The following is a 25072-nucleotide window of genomic DNA, read 5'->3' as shown; positions in this document are numbered from 1 at the left end:
CTAGAACTTGGACACAGTTCTTAAATCGTAGACACAAGGCTTTAGAGGGTTTCTAGATTCCCGCGTTCCGTTCCGTCTGTTTTGATTGCCTTATATTACATGGAGCAGATTTTGAGCGGAAAAGCGGAACGGAAAATTATAAAATATTAATTTTGAACGATATGTATTGATTAAAATTCTTATTTTCAATAGATAAGCTAAAAAGATAAGCATATTAATCAAAATTACAATTAATTAAGTGAAAACAATGTTAAAAAATAAATAAATACATCCATTTGTCACTATATCGTTCCGCTTTTCCGTGCAAATAGTGCTCCATGTAATATAAGGGGCAATCAAAACAGACGAAACGGAACGCGTCAAATCATTGTCAATGTAGACACAGCATCAAATTTCGGAGTCGGAGTCGATTGAAGAAGAAAGTTTTTATATATTTAAATTGTATTATTATTTTAAAAGTGACAATATAATATCAAGTACAATATCATGGATCCAAACATCATGTTGATGAAATATCTTATACAAGCACGGGATGAACCGATGAGATATGCAGAGATAACTATGAAAAAAGTTATTTCAATGTATATTTTATATTTGCGTTACAAGAAACTGCAAGAAGGTGTTGTTCTTGCGGTATCATCGAGAAACCTCATTTCTTCATAATGAGAAAACGAACTTCGTACAGGATGACCATGGATTCTGCTCCAGGGGCCCGATTCTCGAAATCATTCGAAGGAGAAACGTATACGAACATTCTGCTCTGACAGAAAAGTTGAAAGTTCGATTGGTTGAAGCCACGCGAATAGCCAATCAACTTGCAACTTTTCTGTGAGAGCAGAATTTTCGCATACGTTTCTCCTTCGAATAAATTCAAGAATCGAGCCCCTGATCCGCTTCGTATGTATCCCTGCATCTTCTTTCTCGCTTTTATGTATGAATCTCGTAGGTGTTTCCATCTCTGCTTAACTATTTCCATGATAAGCGGTTATATTTTATCTAGAATCTGCAACACAAATGTCATTTGTAATGATTGTTTAGAATCTGTTGGGTCCAAAACATATGATCCTACTGTATAATTTTTCAAATTAGTTCACCTTAGATGTTATAGAACAAACACATTGTTTTATGTGAACACTGAAACTTTTAATTATTTTTGTCAAATGGAAATTATTTTTCGACGATAAATTTCTAATTAAAAAAATGTAAACTGTGATTTAGTTAATTTTTGTTATGTGTAAGATGACACATTTAAACTGTAACACCCTTAAAAACTGTCACAATATTTCAAATATAATGAATCGATTTATTAGATTTAGAATTAAAACATGCTGCCGAGGAAAGGGTTTAAAAAATCCAATATATAATAGTTTAACAATGGCAAGACATTTTATTGTACAATAAAAGTATTGTCAAATAACAGTATTATTTTATTACCGTTTAGTACCATTAGTATTAAACAAGTTTATCTAGCATTGTAAACTTATCTAACAGTATACATTATTATGGTTTAAACAATGATAACTAAAACTTGTCAATATTTTGTAATTTATCACTAATTTTACTTAATCTAATAATTGGCGCTTATTTCTCAAATCCAAATTTAACCGCGTTCACAGTACTTGAAGTGGGAATATAGCATTGGTGATTGGTTCTGCCATTTTGCTTCAAAGCCAATGAGAACTTTGACAAGACTGGCCAGACTCTCTTCTAGGGACTCTAGTCGCGCTCGTCGTTGTCGCACATCCCTGTCAATCCCCCGCGTTCTTGGGTGAAGGCGCATACCCCGACGCGCCGTTTCGGTATCGAGTCTCTCTCTTTCTGCGTGGCATGCATTCGCGCAATTCGCGTTTCGCTCGCGGCGGTAGTGCGGACGAGAGGGAAAAAAAAGAGTCTCCTGTTATTTCCGGGTGTGGTTCGGCTTCCGGCGATTAATCCACGTACTCTCTGTGTGTGTGTGTGTGTGTGTATGTATGTGTGAGTGTGTAAACGGGCCACGGCTGTACGTTTTTTCGTGGCGTATACTCCGGACGATCCTCTCGAGACGTGACGACGTACACATCGTCGCATCATGAGAGCGGCCGCGTAGTCGGCCGAAGGGCAGCCTCGTTCGGGTGGAAATGAGCTGGGGACGGCGGCTCGTACGCATTCGTGCCGCGGAGCGCTACGGAGAGTGCCGTTTCCCCGAGGCGGGTCGGCCCGTGCCATATCGCCGCTAGTCCTGCACACGGTTCGTTCCGCTATCGAAACGGCGAGAGCACGCGGACAATGTGAGAGTTGTGTGTGCGCGTGCGAGCGTGTGCGTGTGTGCGCGTGTGTGCTTGCTCTGATGTCACGCGAGCGCGTCTGATTTGACCGAGTTAACGCCGTGGAGCCGTGAAAGATGCTGGTGAGTAAACAGGCAGGAGAGAGAGAGAGCGTAGCGCGGACGCGGAGCGCGACAGTCGCGGCAGCGACAACGTACACGACTTGTCCTAGGTGTCTCCCTGTATTTTCGCGGCTCCGCCGTTATGACATACCGTTAACGCGTTCGCGCTTCTTCTACCTCCCCCTCTCGAGTCCCTCGCGTGCGCGTAACGACACATGCATCTATACCCGTCCATCTTTACTTTTCATTTCTCTCTCTCTCTCTCTGTCTCCCTCCTCTCTCTTCTTTTGTCCCCTTTTGTCTGGAATTTGAGCCCGGATCACCCGGGTTGCGAATCTCCTTCTTCTACTTGACGTAATGCCGATGCCGCCGCTTGCAGAAGACGTGGAGCGCCTCGCGAGGTCTGAAGATTTGTTTTTCCTCGCGGACGCGCGGGGAAAGCCGACGTAGATTGTACTTTCTAGATGCGAGAGTCGCCTGCACGAGACGACGCGGCTGCCAGCGTGTGCACGTTGGCTTGACTTTTTCTTCATATGTGTCTTTTTTTTACACTCTTATACTCGTATTCTCTGCCCCGGCGCTCTCCGCGATGCAAATGTACCCGAATTGATCTTTTGATCGCTATTAGAACACGCCGCGTATTGTCGTTATCTTATTTCTTTTTTTGTGAGGTCAAGAACCAATTGTGAAAGTACGATTGGGAAAAACAAACGCGTACTTATACGTTTATATTCTACGCTCGCTTGTGAGAAGGTTAATTTATTTCTCTCAACTTGTACTTTTTTGTCTGCGAAGATAGACTTCAAATAGAACTAGCTTTTGTATTCTTCGTTTAGTTCGAGTGGAAAGAATATTAAAAGGCACAGTTCAAGGTATAAATTTAACGTATTTGTATAGTCCGCTTGTAAACTGTCGTAGGTATGTACGTATCACATCCCGTACAGCACGAAACTTGCAGTTACATTGTAGTAACATTGCTACAATATTACAACATTGCTGCAATGTAGCTGCAATGTAACTGCAAGGATTGTGCTGTATCCCACACAGCACAGAAAGATTGCAGGAAGATTGCAGAAATGTTTCATTGCAAGATTGCAATATTGCAGCAACGTTGCGCAACATTGCTGCAACATTTCTGGAGGATTGCAGCAACGTTGAAATGTCCGCCCTCAGAGAGATTGCAGTGCAACATTATAGCAATGTTGCAGTGCAATATTTTTGGAATAATTTGTTGTACACGCACCGGCATAAATGCTGTCCCTATTCTTGTGAGGTGCACGCACACAACTAGAGTCCCTGTAGTTGTGTGCGTGCACCTCACAAGGATAGGGTCAGCATTTATGCCGGTGCGTGTACATAAGCAGAGAATTTACCAATTACATATGCATCCGGGCCTGTTTCAATACACAGCAAGCTATTGCGAAGCAACCTAATAGCCGTATCACACTAGCAGTTCGCGTTGGCGTTGCCGTTGGCTGTGCTGCGTCTCGACCAATCAGAGAATAGCAGTTGGCGATAGCGGCTTGCGGCTTCAGAATAGCCGGGCATCTATTTTTCTCAACGTGTGATACGGCTATAAGGAGATTATGTCGCTTCGCAATAGATGGAGATTGCGAGCAACACCGCACTGATCAAGTACTTAATAATTCGCGCATTATTGGTATCAACGAAAATAACATTATAAAATTCTCGTAATTAGAAAAATGTTTTAAATAGAAAATATAGTATTTTTATTATTTTTGAAACATTGCTGCAACATTGCTATCGAAAGTTTGCAATTTTATATCCCTGCAATGTCTCTGCAAGATTGCAACGTTTCTGCAATGTAACTGCAACCATAGGCTTGTTTTCTGTTCCTACACTAGTGAAATAAATTGGAGTAAGACAAGCATATTTTTTCTCATTCTAGCTTACTGCACTAGTTCACCAGTGCAGGAACAGAAAACAAACCCCATCTGTGCTGTATGGGTGTCTTATAAATGACGATTACGTGTCCCGAATTAAAATTGCATATCTATATGTATGTACGATACAAATTAGTACAGACGTTAATTGAAAGGTTTAATTTATGTAATTTACACAATTTATATTTATGTTTGTTTTCTGAGCGATTAATTTATTAAAGTTGTGTGTGAAACTTGCGTTACAAGTTTCAACGTAAAATCGTTGATTGACACGGAATGAAATAAATTATTTTTTGCAGGGAGACGACCCACCGTCCCTCTCGGTGGGTACAGAGGTCAGCGCCAAGTATAAGGGTGCCTTCTGCGAGGCGAAAATCCGTAAGGTGGTGCGATCGGTGAAATGTCGCGTGACTTACAAGCCGCAAGGTTTAGGGACCGCCACGGTCGCCGACGATCAAATAAGAGGAACTTTAAGAGTAGGCGCCTCCGTCGAAGTTAAACATGTAGATCGGAAAGAACTTGTGGAAGCCACAATTACGAAGATTCAAGACTGCAGCCAGTACACTGTGGTCTTTGACGATGGGGATATCACGACGTTGAGAAGAACTGCGCTCTGTCTGAAAAGCGGGCGGCATTTCGCGGAAAGTGAAACGCTAGACCAACTGCCGTTGACTCATCCCGAACACTTTGGGAACCCCGTAATTGGGGGTAGAAGGGGCAGACGATCAAGGCAAGCGCAGTAAGTGCTGTGAAGAAATCTGTTCTTAAAAGTCGGTAAAATTGTCTAACGTTAGTTATAAAACCTTTACGCGACAGGGATGACAGCAGCGAGGATGAGGACAGTCCACCGCGAGGCGCTCGTGACACGGCTTCTAGCGGAGGTGCGAAGGAGGGAATGGAAACTGAACCAGAGATTGGTAGAGTGGTGTGTGTGGAGCTCGGTGACAAGAAGAAGAAGGACAATTGGTTCCCAGGACTAGTGGTTGCACCGACTGCTCAAGATACAGTGAGAATACGAGTGAGAGACGATTACTTGGTGCGTTCGTTCAAAGATGCGAGATAGTAAGTGAGAAATCTCTATTATCAAGTACACGGAGAGTATTTTCTCTCAAAATTTAATCTGAAAATCATATAATCGTTTTTGAAATTTTATCATACATTCCACTAGTAATTATACTTATTGTTAGTATACATTTTACTAGCAGAATGTATGGTAAAATTTAACATTTTACATCATCAGAGATTTTTATTGACCGTATCTGGCAATTTTAATAATACAGAGAATTTATTGCGAAAAATATTACCTCAGCCAGGGTGAGTTCGAACCTGGACTTACCTACACTTTAGGCGGGCGTCTCAACCAATTCGACCACCGAGGCTTTAAATAATTTTAATCCACATTGAAAAGGAACCAAAACGGCAAAATCAGAAGTTAGAAAAGTGGCACCTAATATCGCCCACCTTATAAAATTTTATAAAATCATTGTTCATTAACATGTATGAGTTTGTGAAGCTATATTTATATAGCTATTTATTATTTTACATCATATAAACGTTTGTAAGTGTCTAAAAAATGTTTAAATATGTGTGATTATGTTTCAAAAATTATTTTATTATATATGTATAGCACATTATTTCGTAATATTTATACATCGAGTCAAGTGTAAGTCAATTTTTTATTCTTAAAATTGCACGCACATAATATTGCCTAGGCGCATATTGTTACGGACACCTCCGTAATAAAATGGTGGGCGGTATTGAGTGCATCTTAATCTAGACACTAAAAACATTGTAACAAAAATATACATTACACCGTTGAAACCAGTTAAAAGTAGTGAAATATATCACTACTTGTGTGTATTCCTAGTAAATATTTATATCTTAAAAGAACGTTTGAACTTACATTCTCACTATGGGATGTCGAACTTGCACTGTCAGCTGAATTTTTCAGCATGCAAAATTAGTTTTAATGCGTCTCCTGAGTCAAACGTTATTTCTTTACCGTTGTAACTACAATATGTCTTCTTACACATGTTTACCCATACAGCACAGATGGTTGCAATTACATTGCAGAAACGTTACAATCTTGCAGATTGCAGTGCAATCTTGCAGAGACATTGCAGGGATATAAAATTGCAAACTTTCGATAGCAATATTGCAGCAATGTTTGAAAAATAATAAAAATACTATATTTTCTATTTAAAAAATTTTTCTAATTACGAGAATTTTATGTTATTTTCGTTGATACCAATAATGCGCGAATTATTAAGTACTTGATCAGTGCGGTGTTGCTCGCAATCTCCATTTATTGCGAAGCGACATAATCTCCTTAGGTTGCTTCGCAATAGCTTGCTGTGTATTGAAAAAGGCCCGGATGCATATGTAATTAGTAAATTCTCTGCTTATGTACAACAACAACAAATTATTCCAAAAATATTGCACTGCAACATTGCTATAATGTTGCACTGCAATCTCTCTGAGGGCGGACATTTCAACGTTGCTGCAATCCTCCAGAAACGTTGCAGCAATGTTGCGCAACGTTTCTGCAATATTGCAATCTTGCAATGTAACATTTCTGCAATCTTTCTGTGCTGTGTAGGTAGCTACTAATTCTATGTATTGCCGATTGATATCAACACTTTGTTCACGAGATACCACGAGTGGCAATATTAGGTTCTGGGTGATATTAAGTGCCTTTACCCTACTAACAATAAGTATAATTGCTAGTAGAATGCACGTTAAAATTTGAAAAAACTAAAATTTGAAATTTTACTATATATTCTGCTAGTAAAATTTATACTAACAATAAGTATAATTACTAGTAGAACGTATGGTAAAATTTTAAGAAATTCTCATGAAATTCTTGGAAATACTATATTTTTCCACGATTACATGATTTTCAGGATAACTTTTAAGAAAAAATTCTCTCCGTGTACTGATTGCTGTTACATTACAATATTTGCAAATATTTTTTATATGTGTGTGTGCATACATTTATTTTTTCTAGTTATACAGTACCCAAGAAGGAAGCTACAGAGTTCACAAAAGAATTAGTTAACAAAGTTGAAAATAATACTTTGAAGGTTGCAGTAGAGAAAGCTCTTCTATTTTTAGAGAAAAATGAATTACCACCCCATTGGGACAAGGATTCCTTGTTCGGGCATTCCATTTCCAGTGGGAACAGCGATTACGATGGAGAACTCGACTCAGATGTAAGATTTATTTTTTATCTACTTATGTTCTTCATTTCCCCCTTTTCCTTCGCATTTTACAATGACTGTGAAACACAATGTGGAATAAAATATGGTTTTTCCAGAGTTCGGACGACGAACCGCGCGAGGAAAAAGATCATTTTGTAGCTCAGTTGTATAAGTTTATGGATGATCGCGGGACACCTATAAATGTTTGTCCAATGATTGGATCTGAGGACATAGACTTGTACCGGCTTTTCCGAGCGGTGTACAAATTGGGTGGTTACAATCGTGTCACGAATCAGAATCAATGGAAGGCCGTGACACGGCGACTTGGTTTTACGATGCAGAATTCGGCGCCTTTGTACAATCTTGTGAAACAGGCTTATAAGAAGGTCTTGCACTCCTTTGAAGATTTTTATAGGAAACTAGGCTGCACCATGGTGAATCACCCGCGAGGCAGCACGCGTAAGCAACGTCCTGGAAGAAGTTTGATTCGCGACAAGGACAGAAATACTCCTATACCACCACCAGCACCGGCGCAAGTAAAAAGTGACAAGGATGAAGATGAGAAAAAAGTTGTGGAGGATGAGAAGAAAGAGAAGAAGGAAGTTAAGAAGGAGCCAGTCAAGGAAGAAGAAGTTGTCAAGGTAAAAAAGAAGGAAGAATCCGAGGGAAACGGTAGCGGCCAGGAAAGCGACGTAAATGTGGAAGCAGATATCGAATCGTCGTCCAATAATGAAAAATCGCCACAAAAACCGTCCACGCAAATTTCCACGTTATCTCCCACTTCGTGCGGTACTGCAGCTGCGTCGTCCAGTCGGGTCAAGTCGAAAGGTAAAGAAGACACCAAGAAGAAGGTGACTGAAAAGAAGAAGACGGAGACCAAAAAGCAAGAGAAGAAAGATGAGAAGATCAAGGAGGAAGAAGCCACCAAGACAAGATCCAAGGCGAAAGATGACACCGTGAGAAATAAAGGTGCCTCCGAAGGAAGGGAGACTCGGACGCCGTCTCGAGAGGCAGACAAGAAAACTGTGTCTAAGCAGCGGCGCTTAACGGACGAGGAATTGAAGAAACGAGGAAGAAAACGTAAGGAGTATGAAACGGAAAAGTCGCGTGCGGACGAGCAGCTTGCGGAGACCGCGCCTAGCTACAAAGGTCCCGTGGAGTGTGGCGACAAGTTGAAAGTGTATTACGGCCCGACGCACGAGTCCAAAGTTACTTACGAGGCGAAAGTCATTGAGATAGAGAAGGAAGGCCCAATGTACCTTGTACATTACACGGGTTGGAACACCAGGTACGACGAGTGGATCAAAGCGACTAGAATCGCTCAAAATATTACGCAAGCTCAGGGTAGAATAAAGCGCGTCAAAGCAACTCCTAGGCCCCAAACTCCTAGCACGAATTCGTCCAACAACGTCAACAAGCTGAAAGGTACTTGCAATTCGAGTGCCAATGCATCGCAGAGTCGTCGCCGGGCGCAAAGTGTCGCTCCTACTTCTAGCGCCGTTCAGTCAGCTTCGACATCTGCAAAGGAAGGCAAGAAGGAGGAGAAGGAAAAGGATACGGTACAGCCGACTAGGTCCACTACACCGCTATCTATCGCCAGTTCTAGTTCCAGAACCAAAAGTCCGGCCACACCCGCCAATAGGCCAACCAGAACAACGAGAAATGCCGAGTTATCCGGAATAGAGCATCGTAGGCGTACCAGAAGAACCTCGGGACATACAGACATATCAGTCGCATCGGAAAGCGAAGATAGCGAGGGTTACGAGTCCGATACCACCGAGTCCGAGCAAACCAAGACCAGGTTGAGAGGTATGGAAGAGAGGAAACGGAAGGAGGCGCGAGGCAGAGCAGAAGAGAGGATTAGAACGGACGATGCAATGGTGAGCGACGCTGACGATGACAAGGACAACTTGGATGAGCCACGCAAGGGTAGGCGTTTAAGAAGAACTCCCGGTAAATCTCAAGGTATCAAGTCCGAGCCTGATAGTGATCAAGAGGAGCAGCCGAAGGGTCGAGACTTCGATCTCAATCAGATACGATCTGAATTGAAAGGTTTCGACAAAGCTGTCAAGATGGAAATAGTCAGAATGGAACCTGATGACGAAGTCAAGTTGGACGAGAAGGAGAGCGTGACTACCGCGTCCACGGCGTCGCCCAAATTGGAGAAAGCTATCGAATCCCCGAAAGTGGAGGTTGTCGAGACGAAGGTGGAAAGTACAGAAGATATATATGAATTTAAAGAACCGGAGCCGTTCGAGTTTGAGGTACGAAATAAAAGAGATACCACCTGTGACAAAGATAAACTGAAGAAGAGAATGTTTGAGGACGAAGCCAAGAGTCCGAAGAAGAAGCCAAAGACACCGGTTACGAGCTCGGTGACGAAGGAAACGAAATCGGAACCGGCGGAAAGCGACTCTCGGAAAAAACCGAGGAAATTGTTCAGCAAGAGATCAGACGACGCGCACGAGACGGTGACGACTACGTCGGGCAAACCGCCGCAGGTCGTGTCGTGCGAAGACGTTTTCAATAAGCTATGCGAGTCGTCCACATCGTCGTTCAGTCAATTGAAGTCAACCGTTGCGGAAGAGTCGAGTAACAAGGCGGCTGGTTTAAATCTCTTGTTCAACGACTTGCCAGCGGACGATGAAGTTACGCGCGACGACTCTGAGGACCGTCTGATCATTTCGGAAACCGAGGTATCGGAGGCGGAGCAAGAAAATATGTTTGCATATCAGCAAGAGATTCAGTTCCAAGGCGGCAAGTCGCCGAACGCGGTGGAATTAAATAAGAGCGAGACGAACGCCGCGGCTGAGGCGAAGGAAGAAATGTCGATGATCAGCACGAGCAGTAATAAATCTGCTAACATTCCGGATCAGAAACCGAACCAGGTCAAGTCGTTGCCAGGTCAAATCGCTGCTAGTCAGTCGCAGGCAGAGTCGAAGACGTTGGATTCAAAGTTGCTCGACATCGTCCCGGTTCCGTCGCCTATCGTGACGCCGCCTGCTCCTATAAGCGCGCGACTGCCGGCGACATCCACGATCGAAGAGAAATTGTCAGCTGCCGCGATGGCATTCCGAAGCAAAGCTAAAGACGTTAAGAAGACTTCGGACGAGGAGGCGCTTGATGTCGTGCGCGTAATCAAGGTACTGAAGGAAACGTCCAAGAAATTAGACACTCCTAATCTCCTTCACAGAGGAAAGGATACGGATTGCGTTATTCCCGCGGCCGAAGTGGATAAGAAATGCGAGCAGGAAAAGAACGATGAGAATCTGCGCAGAGAAATCATGCGCGCGATCGCGAAGCGGAAGGAAGAAGAGATATTGAAGTTGAAGAAGGAAGCGGAAGAGATATCGAAGCCGAAGAAGTTCTCAGAGGCGAAGGCACAGGTTGCCGAGCACAAGATCAAATTGCAGGAGGTCACGAGAGACGAGGGTTGGAGAAACGCCGGGTACGAGATGCCCGACAAGAAGCCCGAGGAGGAATACAAAACGACGGATCAGAAGGAGAAGGACAGGATTGATAGTCGCAAGAAACAAATCAATCAGGATATTATAGATTCCACGGATAGCAGTGATTCAGAACAGAGGCTCGTGATAGACAACGAGGAGCCGCAGGACGTTAAAGCGCCGGTGTCCACCTTCGACGTGAAGCTACAAGCGGAATTGGATTGCACGGAGAGCACGCAGGAGAGATACGCGAGGTCGCAGGCGTTGAAGACTTCGCAAAGTGTTCATCAACAGGAACAGGAGTCTTGTTGCGTGGAGTTCAAGACTGACGCGATGCCCGTTCTAAAGACGGACGAGGAGGGCGAGACAATGAATTCGCTGCTGTGCGAAGAGGAGATACCTGGCTCGCCGGCCCCGCTACCCGAGGGCATCGAGCAAGCCAGCGTCGGTTCTTCGCGCAGTCCACCGAAGAACGAAGTCACGGAAAGTAGCCTGGTGCTGATGGAGATGCCCTTTGCGAGTGCACCGACCTCGAGTCAAAATGCAACGAGCAACAGTACCGTCGCTACCCTCAGCATGGCTTTGCCGAAGACCATGGAAACGTCAATGCCGGGTTCACTACCAGCGCAACAGAACACTGCTTCAAACATGCGGCAGTCGCAGCAGCAGCAGCAGCAGCAGCAACAACAACAACAACAACAACAACAGCAGCAGCATATGTTGGCTCTGATACCACCACGACGAGGGAGCAACGAAGCCGCGCCGGTGATGGACAATACGCCGCCGACGACGCCTGACTCGAGCATCTCCAACATTTCGGGCTCGCCTAGGGACGAGAGAACCGGTGGTTCGTCGCCGGCCTCCGAGGACAACGTCAAGCTCAATCGCGACAACCCCGAGGCGGACCATGACGACGCTGGTAAATGCTTGGGCCTCAGCGAGGACGACATTTTACCCAACTCCGAAGCCAACTCCGCAGATAGAATTCTTAAGCCGCCTGCCAAACGTACGATCGAAGACATGCAGTCACCTAAGAAACGCAAGAGGAATAGAAAACACTCGGAGTGCGGAAGCGGCAGCATCGGCGTCGGCGTCGGCGTCCCCGATGGCATCGGCGTTGGCGTAAGTGTCGGCGTTAATGCTGGCGTGGACGTTGGGATTGGTGTCGACGTCGGCGTCGGTGGCAGCGGCAGCAGCAACAGCAACAGCAATAGTGGTTGCGGCGGCGGTGGCGATGGTGACGGCGGTGGCAGTGGCGGCGGCAGAGGTGGCGGTGGCAATGACAGTGGCAATGTTAGTGGCTACGGCAACGGCAATAATGGTAGCGGCGGCGGTACCATTCCGAAGAAACCTGGCAGACAAAACGGTAGGCACGGCAGATACGGGCCTGGAAGCGACAGCGACGACACTAGCGAGGGATCCAATCTCTGCGGGGTCAACAGCACGCCGACGAGTCACATCACTACCATCACGAACGTGCCCGATCTCAGCACCTACTCGTCGAGATCGCCGAGACCGACAAAGTACAATTTTTACGTCGAATTGGGTACGTTAAATACACTTCTAATGTACACTTTTTCATCAAGGAATGATGCGTTTGATTCAAGTCGGCAAGATCTTGTTAGATTGTGTAATTTTATCGTGTTAAACGTGGAGATCCTTGTTCGTTTGATTATTTTTAATCCTAAGTCACAGATTTGGAGAAGGATATTTTTTAAATCTAATCTATATGTCGCTATGTGTGTTGTATTTTCACAGATCCGGAATTGGATGGTAGTCAAAGGATAGCTGTACTACAGCAGAAATTAACTGAATTACGGAAGACGTACAATGCCGTAAAGGTTGAGCTTGCTGCTATAGAAAGACGTCGGAAAAAACTAAGAAGGCGAGAACGAGAAGGTACTACATATAACAAATTTCTGATAATTGAATAGTTTTCCTCATTTCATACCTTTCGTAATTTCAGATTTTTCTTCATTAATAACTTAAAATATTAAAAACACATGATTACAATTTTGTAATATAATCTATTTGTTACTGTTACAGTCATTACCTTTGTTTTTTAGTTTAATTACTGTACATGATAATTCTTGATATTTTTACGTTTCAATTTATTTATCATATACATGAAATCAACTTGTATAAAAAGGCATCTTATAAATTTACGTAAACATGTAAATAAGTCGTTTATCAAATTTGGCAATTGCTTCTTTCTCTCTCTCTTTACCTCTCCCTTTCTGTCTGACGAGATTAATGATGATGTTGCCTGATGATGTTGATTAGATATTTTTACTTGTCAGTGCGAGAAGTTATGTACGAGGGTGAGTTAAAAATTATCCGCACTTTTCGTTCTACAATTTATTTACACAAAAATAGGGGTTCAATATGTACGTCATTTTTCAACATAGTCTCCGCCCTTGGCAATGCACTTGGTCCAGCGGTCCACAAGCGTATTGCTTCCAAAGAAGAAGGTGTATTTCTTCCAAGAAGAAAGCCACTTTTGCACCGCTTTCTGCAAGCCCAGATCTTGCTCCCTCCGACTTTCATCTGTTTCGGCCGCTCAAGGATGCCTTGCGAGGTCGTCAAATTTCTACAGACGTAGACGTGCAGGAAGCGGTGCAAAAGTGCCTTTGCGACCAACCGAAAACCTTCTCGGAAGGTACACGCAAGCTTGTGCACCGCTGGACCGAGTACATTGCCAAGGGAGGAGACTATGTTGAAAAATGACGTACATATTGAACCCCTATTTTTGTGTAAATAAATTGTAGAACGAAAAGTGCGGATAATTTTTTACTCACCCTCGTATATTCCTAAAATAGATTCCTGTTTTCTAGTATTTTGTATTTTACATTTTGTTTTTATGATAAAAAATCTATAGATGTTTTTTATTACAAGTGTCTCAAATTCATGCAACTTTATTATATAATAGATAATTCTTATAATTTGTCATTCTAATGAGACTGAATAGATAATTATTATAATTTGTCGTTCTAATGAGACTAAATTTGTTTAAAAAATATATATATATGCATATAGGTCACATCAAGTACCTACATACCTATGGCTAGGTGATGCATGTACCGAAACTTATTATTTGTTAACAAACGTGGATATGAGAATTAAAAAAAATTCAGTCTCATTGTATTAGAGTCGAAAAATATACGCAAAGATGTCATTTTTATACTGTTATTGCGACAAATATTACCACATGCCTCAGTGGTGAGACGCCCGCCTAGAGAGTAGGGAAGTTCAGGTTAAAACTCTGGCCGAGGTAATATTTTTCGCAAAAAATGTTCTGTACTAAAACACTGGCCGGTTAATGTCGACTAAAAAGCTTGATTATTCTTCTTGTATCTGTCTCACAGATATAGAAACTAACGCAAAAACGTTGTTACAGCAATGAAAGCAGCTAAGGCAGAAATGCAGCAGGCTTGTTCGTGATAGAAAGTATGAACAGTTACTATTCTCTCTTCGAATATTAAATGAGATTATTGGATAAGAATATTGGCACGGGCATCATGCAATCACGCCAGCCACTTCATGACAAGTTTTATCTATGTAATCGGTTAGATAACATTTAGCCTTGCAATCTATCTTTATTTAAATAAACTGTAGATATAGTCGTAAGATTTAATGTAACGAGAATACGAGTTAGTCTCAGAACAGCAAATTTATTCATATATAATGTAGTTGTGTTACTGTACATTATATATTCCATTAATCTTTCATAGTCTAAATGTTATAAAACTTTAGTCTCATTTTGGCATTTTGCATGTTCGGATGCAAAGTACAAATTATCAAAACTGATGATCCTCGTTTTTATTTCTCTCCAGTGCTTTTTTTTTCTTATAAGAAAAAGGCCAGTGAGCTCTATAATATACTAGAGTGGTCCTATTGTTCTCGATGTCGTCGAGAGAGAGAGGTGCTGTTAGGTGAATCTCTGTCTCTTCCTCTACTGACCGGTCAACGATTTTCTATCTTGCCTTATACGAGTGAGCTAGAAATCGTGAAGATTGTCGACCAATTAGATAATAGAGAAAGAGAGACAGGGACTTACCCAACAGCACCTCTCTTTTGGCGGCATTGAGAATAATAGGAAACAATAGGACCACTCATTCCAGTATTAACTTACTGGAATCGGAGCGCACTGAAAAAGGCTGAGAGAGCGTTATCGACGTGTTATTGTAAAGACATATTGGGGAACAATTATCTAAGCTGGCTATCACTTCCGTTTCTCGAGTACGATTATATCAGTTGTAATTGAGCTGTTTTCACAAAATGTTGAAGAAAAGAGAAGAGTCACAGGAAGGATTATACAATGATTATACAGTCACGCGTGAAATGTTGCGTTTTTTTAATATTGTAACAAATGAGTGTAAATACTAGAAGCTAGCAAAATTTCTTAAACCATGGATACATTGTATTGCGAGATATACACAATTATACATACATATACACATGTTTGTATGACGAAATATTGTATATTAATACGCGTATGAAATAAAGCGATTCCTAACTATTAGATTAAAAACGAGGACTAGCATTTTGTGTCTACTTTAATTTATGTATATAACCTTGTAAAGACGATGTCATACAGGGTGAGTCTTTCCATATCCGACAAAATTTTTGAGAAGGTAGAACGGATCGAGATGAACGGAAAAGTCCTGTATCATTTTGCAATTTTCGTAATAATTATTAAAAATCGTTGTCTTAGGCTGGCCTACCGCCCAATTCGAGCGCGTGGCGAGATGTGCGCATAGCAATATCGATCGCCGGGCAGTCACATCTTGCCACGCGCTCGAATTGGGCGGTAGGCCGGCCTAAGACAACGATTTTTAATAATCAATTACTCGTTAACTATTACGAAAATTGCAAAATGGTACAGGACTTTTTCGTTCATCTCGATCCGTTCTACCTTCTCAAAAATTTTGTCGGATATGGAAAGACTCACCCTGTATACACAACAAAAAATACAAGTATAATAATGATAAATTCACATTTTAGATTACAATTATGGAGCTACCGACATCTTGCTCGGACCTAAGGGCGTTCTCATTTGTTTGATTTATAATAATTTGTGTAATTGATATTGGTTGCGGTCCATTTAATGTTACAAAGTTACGCATTGAAACCATCAATTTGTTTGCTCTGATTGATCAATTGAACGCTTCACAGTATTTATATACACACACACACATGCACATATATTATATACATGTCATGTATACATATACACACATATGTATATATACGTATACATAAAACAATATAAATAATATTTCCATTAAAAGATACAAGGATGTAAGACATTGCTTTTTCCATTTTCTCTTTCATGATCTACAATGCAGCGATTTATCGTGAACGCAGCTCAATGATACTAGTAGTTTACTGATTTCTACATCCATCTGCCGTTGTACTTTACCATTATTGAATAGTTGTACTCATTAGTACTATTATACGCCGTGTATTGGAGATTTGTCAAAGATGCATTTATATTTGTATTTCAACACACGTGAATCGAAGAGCGCTTCAAGTATGAAGAAATTAGACAAATGCAGAAAAGATACGACTTAATCGGGGAAAAAACACGTCGCAAAAACGTGAATCAAAGATCGTTAAATGAAAATAAATTTGTAAAAAGATATAAAGTTAACTTGTGAAAAGAGAATGAAGTTTTATAGATATATATATTCTCTCTCTTAAAACACATACGTGCATATTGTATTTGTGCGCGCATATGTGTACGTCTACAGGGTGCTAAAAAACTAAGTGCCACAAATTTGTGTGATGAAAGAATAGACAAGCATTTTAAGTACAGGAACCATGGGTCGGTGACGTTTTATTACGGCGTGATGGGCGTTTAATTGAATCGTCGCAACTCCTGCAATGCAGGTGGCTCGGACGGGGTGGACCTGTAACGTGGCCTGCAAGGTCACACCAGATTTAACACCTCTCGACTTCCTTTTCTGGGGTGCGATGAAAAATATGATTTATTCCGAACAAGTCGAATCCGAGGAGGATCTGGTCGCTCGCATCGTAGAGGCACTTGAAACCATCCGACACATGCCTGGAATATTCCAAAGAACGCGGCAGTCGTTGCTCCGTCGCTGCGTGACTCTTGTCGGAACGTTGGAGGTCGTAACTTTGAACAGTTATTGTAAATACATATATCAAGTTGACGAAATAAAATCATTGCATCGCAGACGTTGTGACGATTCAATTAAACGCCCATCACGCCGTAATAAAACGTCACCCACTCATGGTTCCTATGCTTAAAATGCTTGTACTCGTCTATTCTTTCATCACACAAATTTATGGCACTTAGTTCTTTAGCACCTTGTATATAAAATTTCATTCTTATAGATGCATATAAATATATATTTTTTATAAAAAGTCAATATTAGCTGTATGGTGTAAGAACATAATTATACTTAGGTCTGAGAAAAACGAAGAAGTTTTGTTTAGATTTTCTTCGCATTGTACATAGTTTTTCCATTGCGTGTGTATAAATATCTCGGTCAAATTTTAATAGTTTATCGCACATTTGGATGTAGCTGCGCATTTTCATGTACAATGATTTCAGAAACGTCGCAAAATAGTATGTTTTTGTCTTGAAAAGACCGGAGGATGCATTTTAATGAAAAGAAACATCTTATTCTCAGTAACTCGCGTGAGAATGTGAATGTTAAATCAAGTGCTAAATTGTGCAATGTTTTTTTTATGATAGATTACAAATAAATATCACAAATGCAATGCAACTTATACATTTAGTATTATTAAAATTTGTTTTAATATTATTAATCAATATATTGATATATAATTGGAGCTTTACAAATGATTAAAAAATGAGTAAAAATAATTTCGTTTATATTTTTTATTCAGAAATATGTATTTTAAATATATATATACATGTATATATATTGCTTATACTTATGATGCAACCATTACGATATTGTTTACTATATAAACTATTTTATCAGAAATTCTAGTTTAAAAATTAATTTGTAACCAAGATGAAAGCTAAGAATTGAAAGTTATAAATTTATCCAAATTATAAAGGGAAAAGATATATTATTAAAATGTGAGATGATAATTAACACTACTTATATTATTAATTGGATAATTTTAATTTATAGTAGGATATAACAAGTATCAATAATCTTGTATAGTTGACGATTTAATTTATCGCTTGCAGCGATGGACGCAGCATATAATTGCGATTTCGAGTATGTTTACACAAGCTTCAACTTTTAGTATATCTTACTATACATATACTTGTTACGGTAAACATTAAAGGTGTGACAAATGCATCCTCGTCTTTTGAAAACAATTATTTATCCTGTATATCATATAGCATTACATGTGAAATAATACATAATGATAAGCACAAGGTAAATTTGCGCCGTCAAGCAGATAATATTGTTTCACATAACATTTAACTGTGTCGATGAATAAGAAATAAATCTTATCTTAACAAAAAAGAAAAACAACGTTCTCTCTCGTATCATATTAGTTCTTCTTATTCCTGCACTTTTATTTACACAAGTCATATATTGAAACATATCGGAAGGTAAAATAAAAATGGAAATAACGTTACAGGTTATATTTAAAATCTGTTATACATATTATTTATTATATTATAGCTTGGAAACAAAGATGAATACATTAAGATGTAAAACTTATGCAAACTACTTGTTAATACAATATGATAATCATTATACAAATATTTAAATGTTATGGTACTTTGCACTTACTAGAATGATAAGACAACTTTTTCAATTATAAACGCAACTAAGTAATATAATGCACCATTAATGACAGACATAATACATAATATACAATATCTCTTTTATCACTTGTTCTGTATATCAATGTAGCGAATAACAGAAAATTTCATTGTGAAAATCAATAACTAAAAATACTCTCTCTCTCTCTCTCTCGACTTATTTCTTCGTATGCAATACAAGTGTAAGTTTCCGTATCTTAATTTTGCATGCCCTAATTTTCTATGGCTAAGAAATTTCTACATTATACAATATGGTATCGCATAAAGATTGTTTTCCAGGAGTATAATATATATCTTTGTACATCAGTAGAATTGATACATTAAAGATACAACAGTATCTCGTTAAAGAATCTTATAAAATGTTTTTAAGGAAAAAAACATTGTAAGATTCGTGAAATAATATATAATGTATGTATGACAAAGGGTCAGTTTAACAAACAACGGTTAACTGCTAACCGAAGGTTAATTGATTCTCTATGTCTTCTTAGATAATAAAACAGAAAAAATAGGGAGTCGACTGAACTTTGGTTGACAGTCAACCGACGTTTGTAAAACTGGCCCTGATGCCCATTTCTGCCAAAGCAATTAACTTTAATCTCAGTTTAACCTGAAAGTTTTCTCTTTCTCCAATTACTGAAACTATAGAAAAGGGTAAAATGTGAATTAAACCGAGATCAAATCTACATTGGTGGAAATGGACATAAGAGACGTATGAGCTATCGAGTACCCAGAGTAGCAGAGCAAGATTATAAATAAAGAAATGTTACCCAATTGGAGCAAACATACAATATCTCGAAAATAACATACGTAAGTTTAGAAAAATTTAGAGTTTACAAATTAATTTAGATAATGTCTTCTATATTCTACAACCACTACCTGCCATATATCGTTCATGATGATTTGACCGTAAATTGCACATTCATCGTTTTTTCCCCATTTTTATGTAATGCAGATAATACTCTTTTGTATCAAAATTTATGATTTACATTTAATTAGTTTACAACTTCAGTTTCATGTCTAAGAGGTCGAGTGGACGTTCACTTTGTAACTTTATCAGTTTCATATTTAAGAGATTGAGTGGATGTTCGTGGAGGTACATTCCATTGTGCAAAACGCATTGAACACTGAAACTACACGAGTGTACTTTGGATACTGCCTGCTGTCTCATACATCTCTGTAATGCGAATATATATGCACACATGTGCGTGTACATATTATACATACATGTGTGTGCATTTCTCTTCAATTATTTCAACATTATTGCGCTTGCCCAGAACATTTTACATTTAAAGTGTTACTTTCTTGCAGATTAGTTTCGCTCATCCATAGTCACAGATCAGCAAGGAAAAAAACTCAATGTAACCTCATAAAATTTCTTGTACAAATTGACAATCAATGCTGTCATATGTAATATAGTTTAATCTCGTTGAGTCTTTCTCCATACTTTTGACATTTTGTTCCCACGGAAGTAATGGACATCGGCATTGAACGTTTCTAATACCATGAAAAAAAAATACTTGTCTGTGACAAGTAACATAAAACATGCAAAAAATATCGTGTTACGCAGGTGTAACGTCACATTATTTTACTTCACCCTCTGTCCTTCTCTTTACACGTCTCTCACTCGTTGACTACCGGTTCAAATGAAATGAAAAATTATATAGAAATCATTCGAGCTTGGCGAACAGCGCGTTGAGCGAGAGTATACATTAGTTTTCCATTGCACATGTCAACAGGGAGGCGGGCTAGATGTCGGAGCTGTGTCTACGGTTGTCGCGGAAGAGGATGCCACTGCGGTCGTCTTATTGTCGGTGTTCAATCTCCGCCTGGTGAACATTATTTGTTCCATTAGCTCGTGATGCGCCTCTAATCGCTCGATGCAATGCAAACACGCAGTCTTTGGCAGCGGGTCATTCATATTTACCTGCAAAAACGTACAAAACTATTTTATCGCGATACCTCCTTTAGTATCATAAATTGCACAGATGACAAAGTAGTCGGTGATAAAAATTATCTGTAAAAGGATGCTACTGGGTGCTTGTGTTCCTACAAAATACAACAGTCGGTGGCCTAGATTTATAAAGCACACAGTGGGAGATAAAATAAGCGAGGTTCATGGAAACCATAGGATGTTATATCCATTTCTCGCGGACGTATGAAAAATTATTTTCTCTCTCTCTCTCTCCCTTTTTTTATAGACATTTGTCTCACCACCGAAGATCAGTGCTAGTGGTGGAAATCGATCAAGTTTCGTACCGGGCGAAAGATGCCCCCGACAGCCCCGAAGAATCGTGGATAATACGCGCCGGGGGCGGGTGGGAGGGAGAAGGAGAGCGCGTAGAATTACCGTGATCGGCAGATAGGTGTTTATCTTCTCGGCGAGCTTCATCCTTTCGCCCTCTTCTCCGTATATGTGGATCACGAAGCGGTTCATCTTACTGCAGAGCCTGCATATGAACCCCGTGATCACGGCCTTGTCCGTGCTGCCCATCTCCGCGGCGTCGCTTGACACGGGCTGCTCTCGCAGGCGGCTCGCACGTTCCCGTTTCCTACCCGGCGCCGCTCGGCCGTTGTCGACAGCGCGACTCCTCGCGATCGTGGCTGCGGCGAGAGAGAGATGCGTCGGACGTATACACTTTTTTACCTGGAGATCTCCTGGAGTTTGTTTATCGCAGACTCCGCCGAACGCCAGCGCGCTCCGAGCGATGCCTCCTTCAGTACTGTATGTGACGTTTACCGGAGCCCTCATCACCGGCGGCCTGTAGCCTCGACGCTCTGTATCGCTTGATTACGAGTATCTTCCCAGCGTGTGCTCTTCTCGCATATTGAGAATTAAGAGGGGGGGGGGGGGGGAGAGAGAAAGAGAAAGAGCACTTGAAAATGATCGAAGTGTCTGTTTGTTTATTTTTAAGTAAATTTTTTCACGCATCTCTGATGGAAATATTTCCCACACAGCACAGATGGTTGCAGTTACATTGCAGAAACGTTGCAATCTTGTAGAGACATTGCAGGGATATAAAATTGCAAACTTTCGATAGCAATGTTGCAGCAAAGTTTCAAAAGTAACGAAAAAACTATATATTTTCTATTTAAAAAATGTTTCTAATTAAGAGAATTTTATAATGTTATTTTCGTTGATACTAATAATGCGCGAATTATTAAGCAGGGTTGGGAAGTAACTCGTTACTTGTAACGAAGTTACAGTTACAGTTACTTCTTTTTGGTAACTCTAACTTAACTTCGTTACTTTCTCTACATCTGTAACTGTTATAACTTAACTCATTGTCAGTTACATTTTTTCGATAACTAGTAACTAATTTAATAGTTACATTAATATAGTTTATACTTTATATATATTTTCAACCTCCACAGATCGCATTAGGCCTTGCATTTGTGCATAAACGCCTTTATCGGATCGCCGCTTTACAATTCAGATGCAGATTCGATATATATTTTTATTTCTATTGCAAGGGAGTAACTGCAAAGTAACGATTCGTTACTTTTCGAGTAACTGTAACTGTAACGCGTTACTTTTCAGAATTGGTAACTTATGTAACTGTAACTAGTTACATTGTTAGCGAAAAAACTGTAACTGTAACTAGTTACTTTTATAAAGTAACTTTCCCAACCCTGGTTATTATTATCTAAATCATTTTATTTACGTTCCCAGTATTCTTTCCAATCTTACAATCTTGATGTTTGCAAAAATTTACATTACAAATTAAAAACACTAAAACTATGTCCAAGGAGCGCCAATGCGCGTATAATGTGCTTTAAATGTATGTACATAAAAATTCGCACTTAATGCACGTATTTGTCCCGCATTAAATGCATGTATATTGTGGCAGCACATTTGAAAAACCTGTATCATTGATGTTCTATGCATAATTTTTCATGCATAAGCATGTATAAATATAGAGAATTATATAAAATTATATATCTCAAATAGGCCCAAACATGTTAAATTCACGCATTTTGAATACACAATTAATGTTGTTTTGAAGCCAATGCAATAAAACGCGCATTAAAAGCGTTATATGCGCATTGGCGCTCCGTGGGTAATAGTACTTGAGAATAAATTAAGAATAAATTAAATTTATTATATAAATCAATATAATCGTGATGTATTAACAAATATGATAAAAAATATCAGTAAAAGATTCAATAAAAACTAAACTGAAATTGATATAATAATAAAAAACTACAAACAAACATCACACTTTAGATTTATTCACTTTAATTTAACTTTTTATTATGTCTTTTAATTTTTTAACTTCCTAGAACTTTCTACATCGTTATATTATATTTCGATACGTGATCGAATCCTTTATTTATCATTCTTCATTTGAAATAGACAAATGAAAAGGCGTATATTATTTCACAAGTAAAATTGTGATTAGCAAAATACTAAACATTCCTGTAAAATTAATGTTTTTCAATTATTGCACTCTTTCTTTGGGAAGTATTGAATCGATTTTTATAATTTATTAAATCCAAGTTGATTTGACTTGAAATCACGCAAGTTTTTCATTTTATACTTATATATTTGTGAACATGTTAATTTACTTTATGAAATACAGTACCAAGTTCCTGACGAAGTAAACTGAAACGAAATATCAAAATAAAATAGAAAACTTATACAGTTCCAAGTTCCAACCCAAAAGCCAATCCCAGTATTCATACGTACATCGCGAAAGGCTCAGATATAAAAATTTTTCAATCTCTTAAAAATAAGTAAACTACAATTTGATCGTTTTAAAAAATTATAATTTTATCGCAATTTTATGAGCAATGAAAGCTATAAAAGTCTGTCCAAAATAAAATATACAATGAAAATTCAGACAGAACTTATTTAAGAGAAAAACTCTTTGACATCTCTTGCTCTCTTGAATTATCTCAGCGATAGCTTTAGCCGTCACGCTTCCATCTTTAAGTTTTGAGCGGTCCACGCGTGCTTGCTCAATACATCGCCGACAGTGAGTATTTAGTGGTAGCCTCCGTTGAAACGCGAGTATGCACGGATATATCGACGATGTCAACTTGGCACAGGTCGCCGTGTCCTGATCAGAATGTAGCTTGAGAAAAAGACTAAAAAGAATTTTGAATATATCGATCTAGCGAGGAGAAAAAAATAGTATAAAAATATAAATAGTTTAACCCTTTGCACTCCTATGTCGAGTGTGACTCGACGTCAGTTTTTATCTCAGGAGCTTCTTGGTCGAGTCTCACTCGACATTTTTTCAAGTCCAAACCAATAGATGAAATATAATTCGGAGTGCAAAGAGTTAATCTTATGATTTCACAAATATAGTTTTTCCTTTAACAACTTTAACTTAATTGATAATAAATCCAACAGAATTGTTTGCAACCAATTTTCCTACTGTTTGTTAACTCCTGTTCTTCCTAATCTAATCTTTCTTCCACAGTATCAAACAAAAAAAATTGATAATTATTTCACATTGATAAAATATATAACACAGGTACGACTCCACAAGTAAATCGCCAATACGGTTAATTGGACTCTAAGTCATCTTCTATCAATATTTTATAGTTGTCTGTGTATTAATTCTGGTATGCGTGTTTTGGAAGCGCCTTGCCGGAAATAATTCTACAAAATTCTACAAAAAAATTAAATATAACTGCCAGAATCTACGAAATTCTACATAAATAATTAAAAAGTGTTATGAAAATCAACGTGAAAATGCTAGAATTGGAACACTTTTGTTAATTTCTGTAATATTCTACAAGTAAGCAGATGTTTTAATTCTTTAAGATTTTGTTGTTTCACAAATTTTTAAAACCAGTAAAGTTTTGTACTAATTTTTACAAAATTGTACATTTTCATGAAATATTACTCGCAATAATTTCTTGATTTGAGAACATTGTAATTTGTGGTACTATTTTGTAGATATTTTTACAAAAAAAATAAATGTTTCAACGAAGATATAAAAATTTCTACAAATTTCTATTTCAAGTAAATTTTTTGTAGTTATTTATAGAAATTTTTCCGCTAGGGCGCCTATAGACTCGTACGTATGTCATACAGCCCTGACTCGCCATTGAATGCTGAGCGGAAAACAGTTCGAAAGGGATGCGAAGGAATCAGCTGTCACACATCTGTCAATAGCGACGCACCTACGAACGTGAAATTTCTTTATAGGGCGGTACTCATGGTCCTATATATTTAAGACAGTGTTGAGATGTTATAAACCAGCCACAGATCCACGTATTAGACCACCTTGAGACATATATTACTTCAGACAATCTTGAAAATATAAATAAATTATACAAACTATGAATACGGACTATAGTATTATTTTTTATTATTCTCTTTCTCCCTCTCCCCCTTCTCTCGCTCTCTCTCCTCCTCT

General features: G+C 39.2%; 2 protein-coding genes across 2 annotated transcripts; one reads left to right on the top strand and one right to left on the bottom strand.

The window, feature by feature from the left end:
- Positions 1–1409: 1409 nt before the first annotated feature.
- On the top strand, positions 1410–15503 carry LOC105558116 (AT-rich interactive domain-containing protein 4B-like). Its single transcript, XM_012005638.1, has 7 exons — positions 1410–2386; positions 4569–5008; positions 5086–5331; positions 7277–7481; positions 7586–12461; positions 12674–12814; positions 14313–15503. Exons 1-7 carry the CDS (start codon positions 2381–2383, stop codon positions 14354–14356), a joined length of 5958 nt encoding a protein of 1985 aa, XP_011861028.1. The 5' UTR covers positions 1410–2380; the 3' UTR covers positions 14357–15503.
- Positions 15504–18412: 2909 nt separating this feature from the next.
- Positions 18413–21479, bottom strand: LOC105558111. Its single transcript, XM_012005631.1, has 2 exons — positions 21049–21479; positions 18413–20625 (listed from the first exon to the last, which is right to left on the bottom strand). Exons 1-2 carry the CDS (start codon positions 21448–21450, stop codon positions 20431–20433), a joined length of 597 nt encoding a protein of 198 aa, XP_011861021.1. The 5' UTR covers positions 21451–21479; the 3' UTR covers positions 18413–20430.
- Positions 21480–25072: the final 3593 nt, after the last annotated feature.

The sequence above is a fragment of the Vollenhovia emeryi genome, unplaced genomic scaffold (genome assembly GCF_000949405.1).
Source record: "Vollenhovia emeryi isolate VEMERY1.0 unplaced genomic scaffold, V.emery_V1.0 DF939380.1, whole genome shotgun sequence".
NCBI classification, from domain to species: domain Eukaryota; kingdom Metazoa; phylum Arthropoda; class Insecta; order Hymenoptera; family Formicidae; genus Vollenhovia; species Vollenhovia emeryi.
This window is presented reverse-complemented; position numbering and strand designations above follow the sequence as displayed.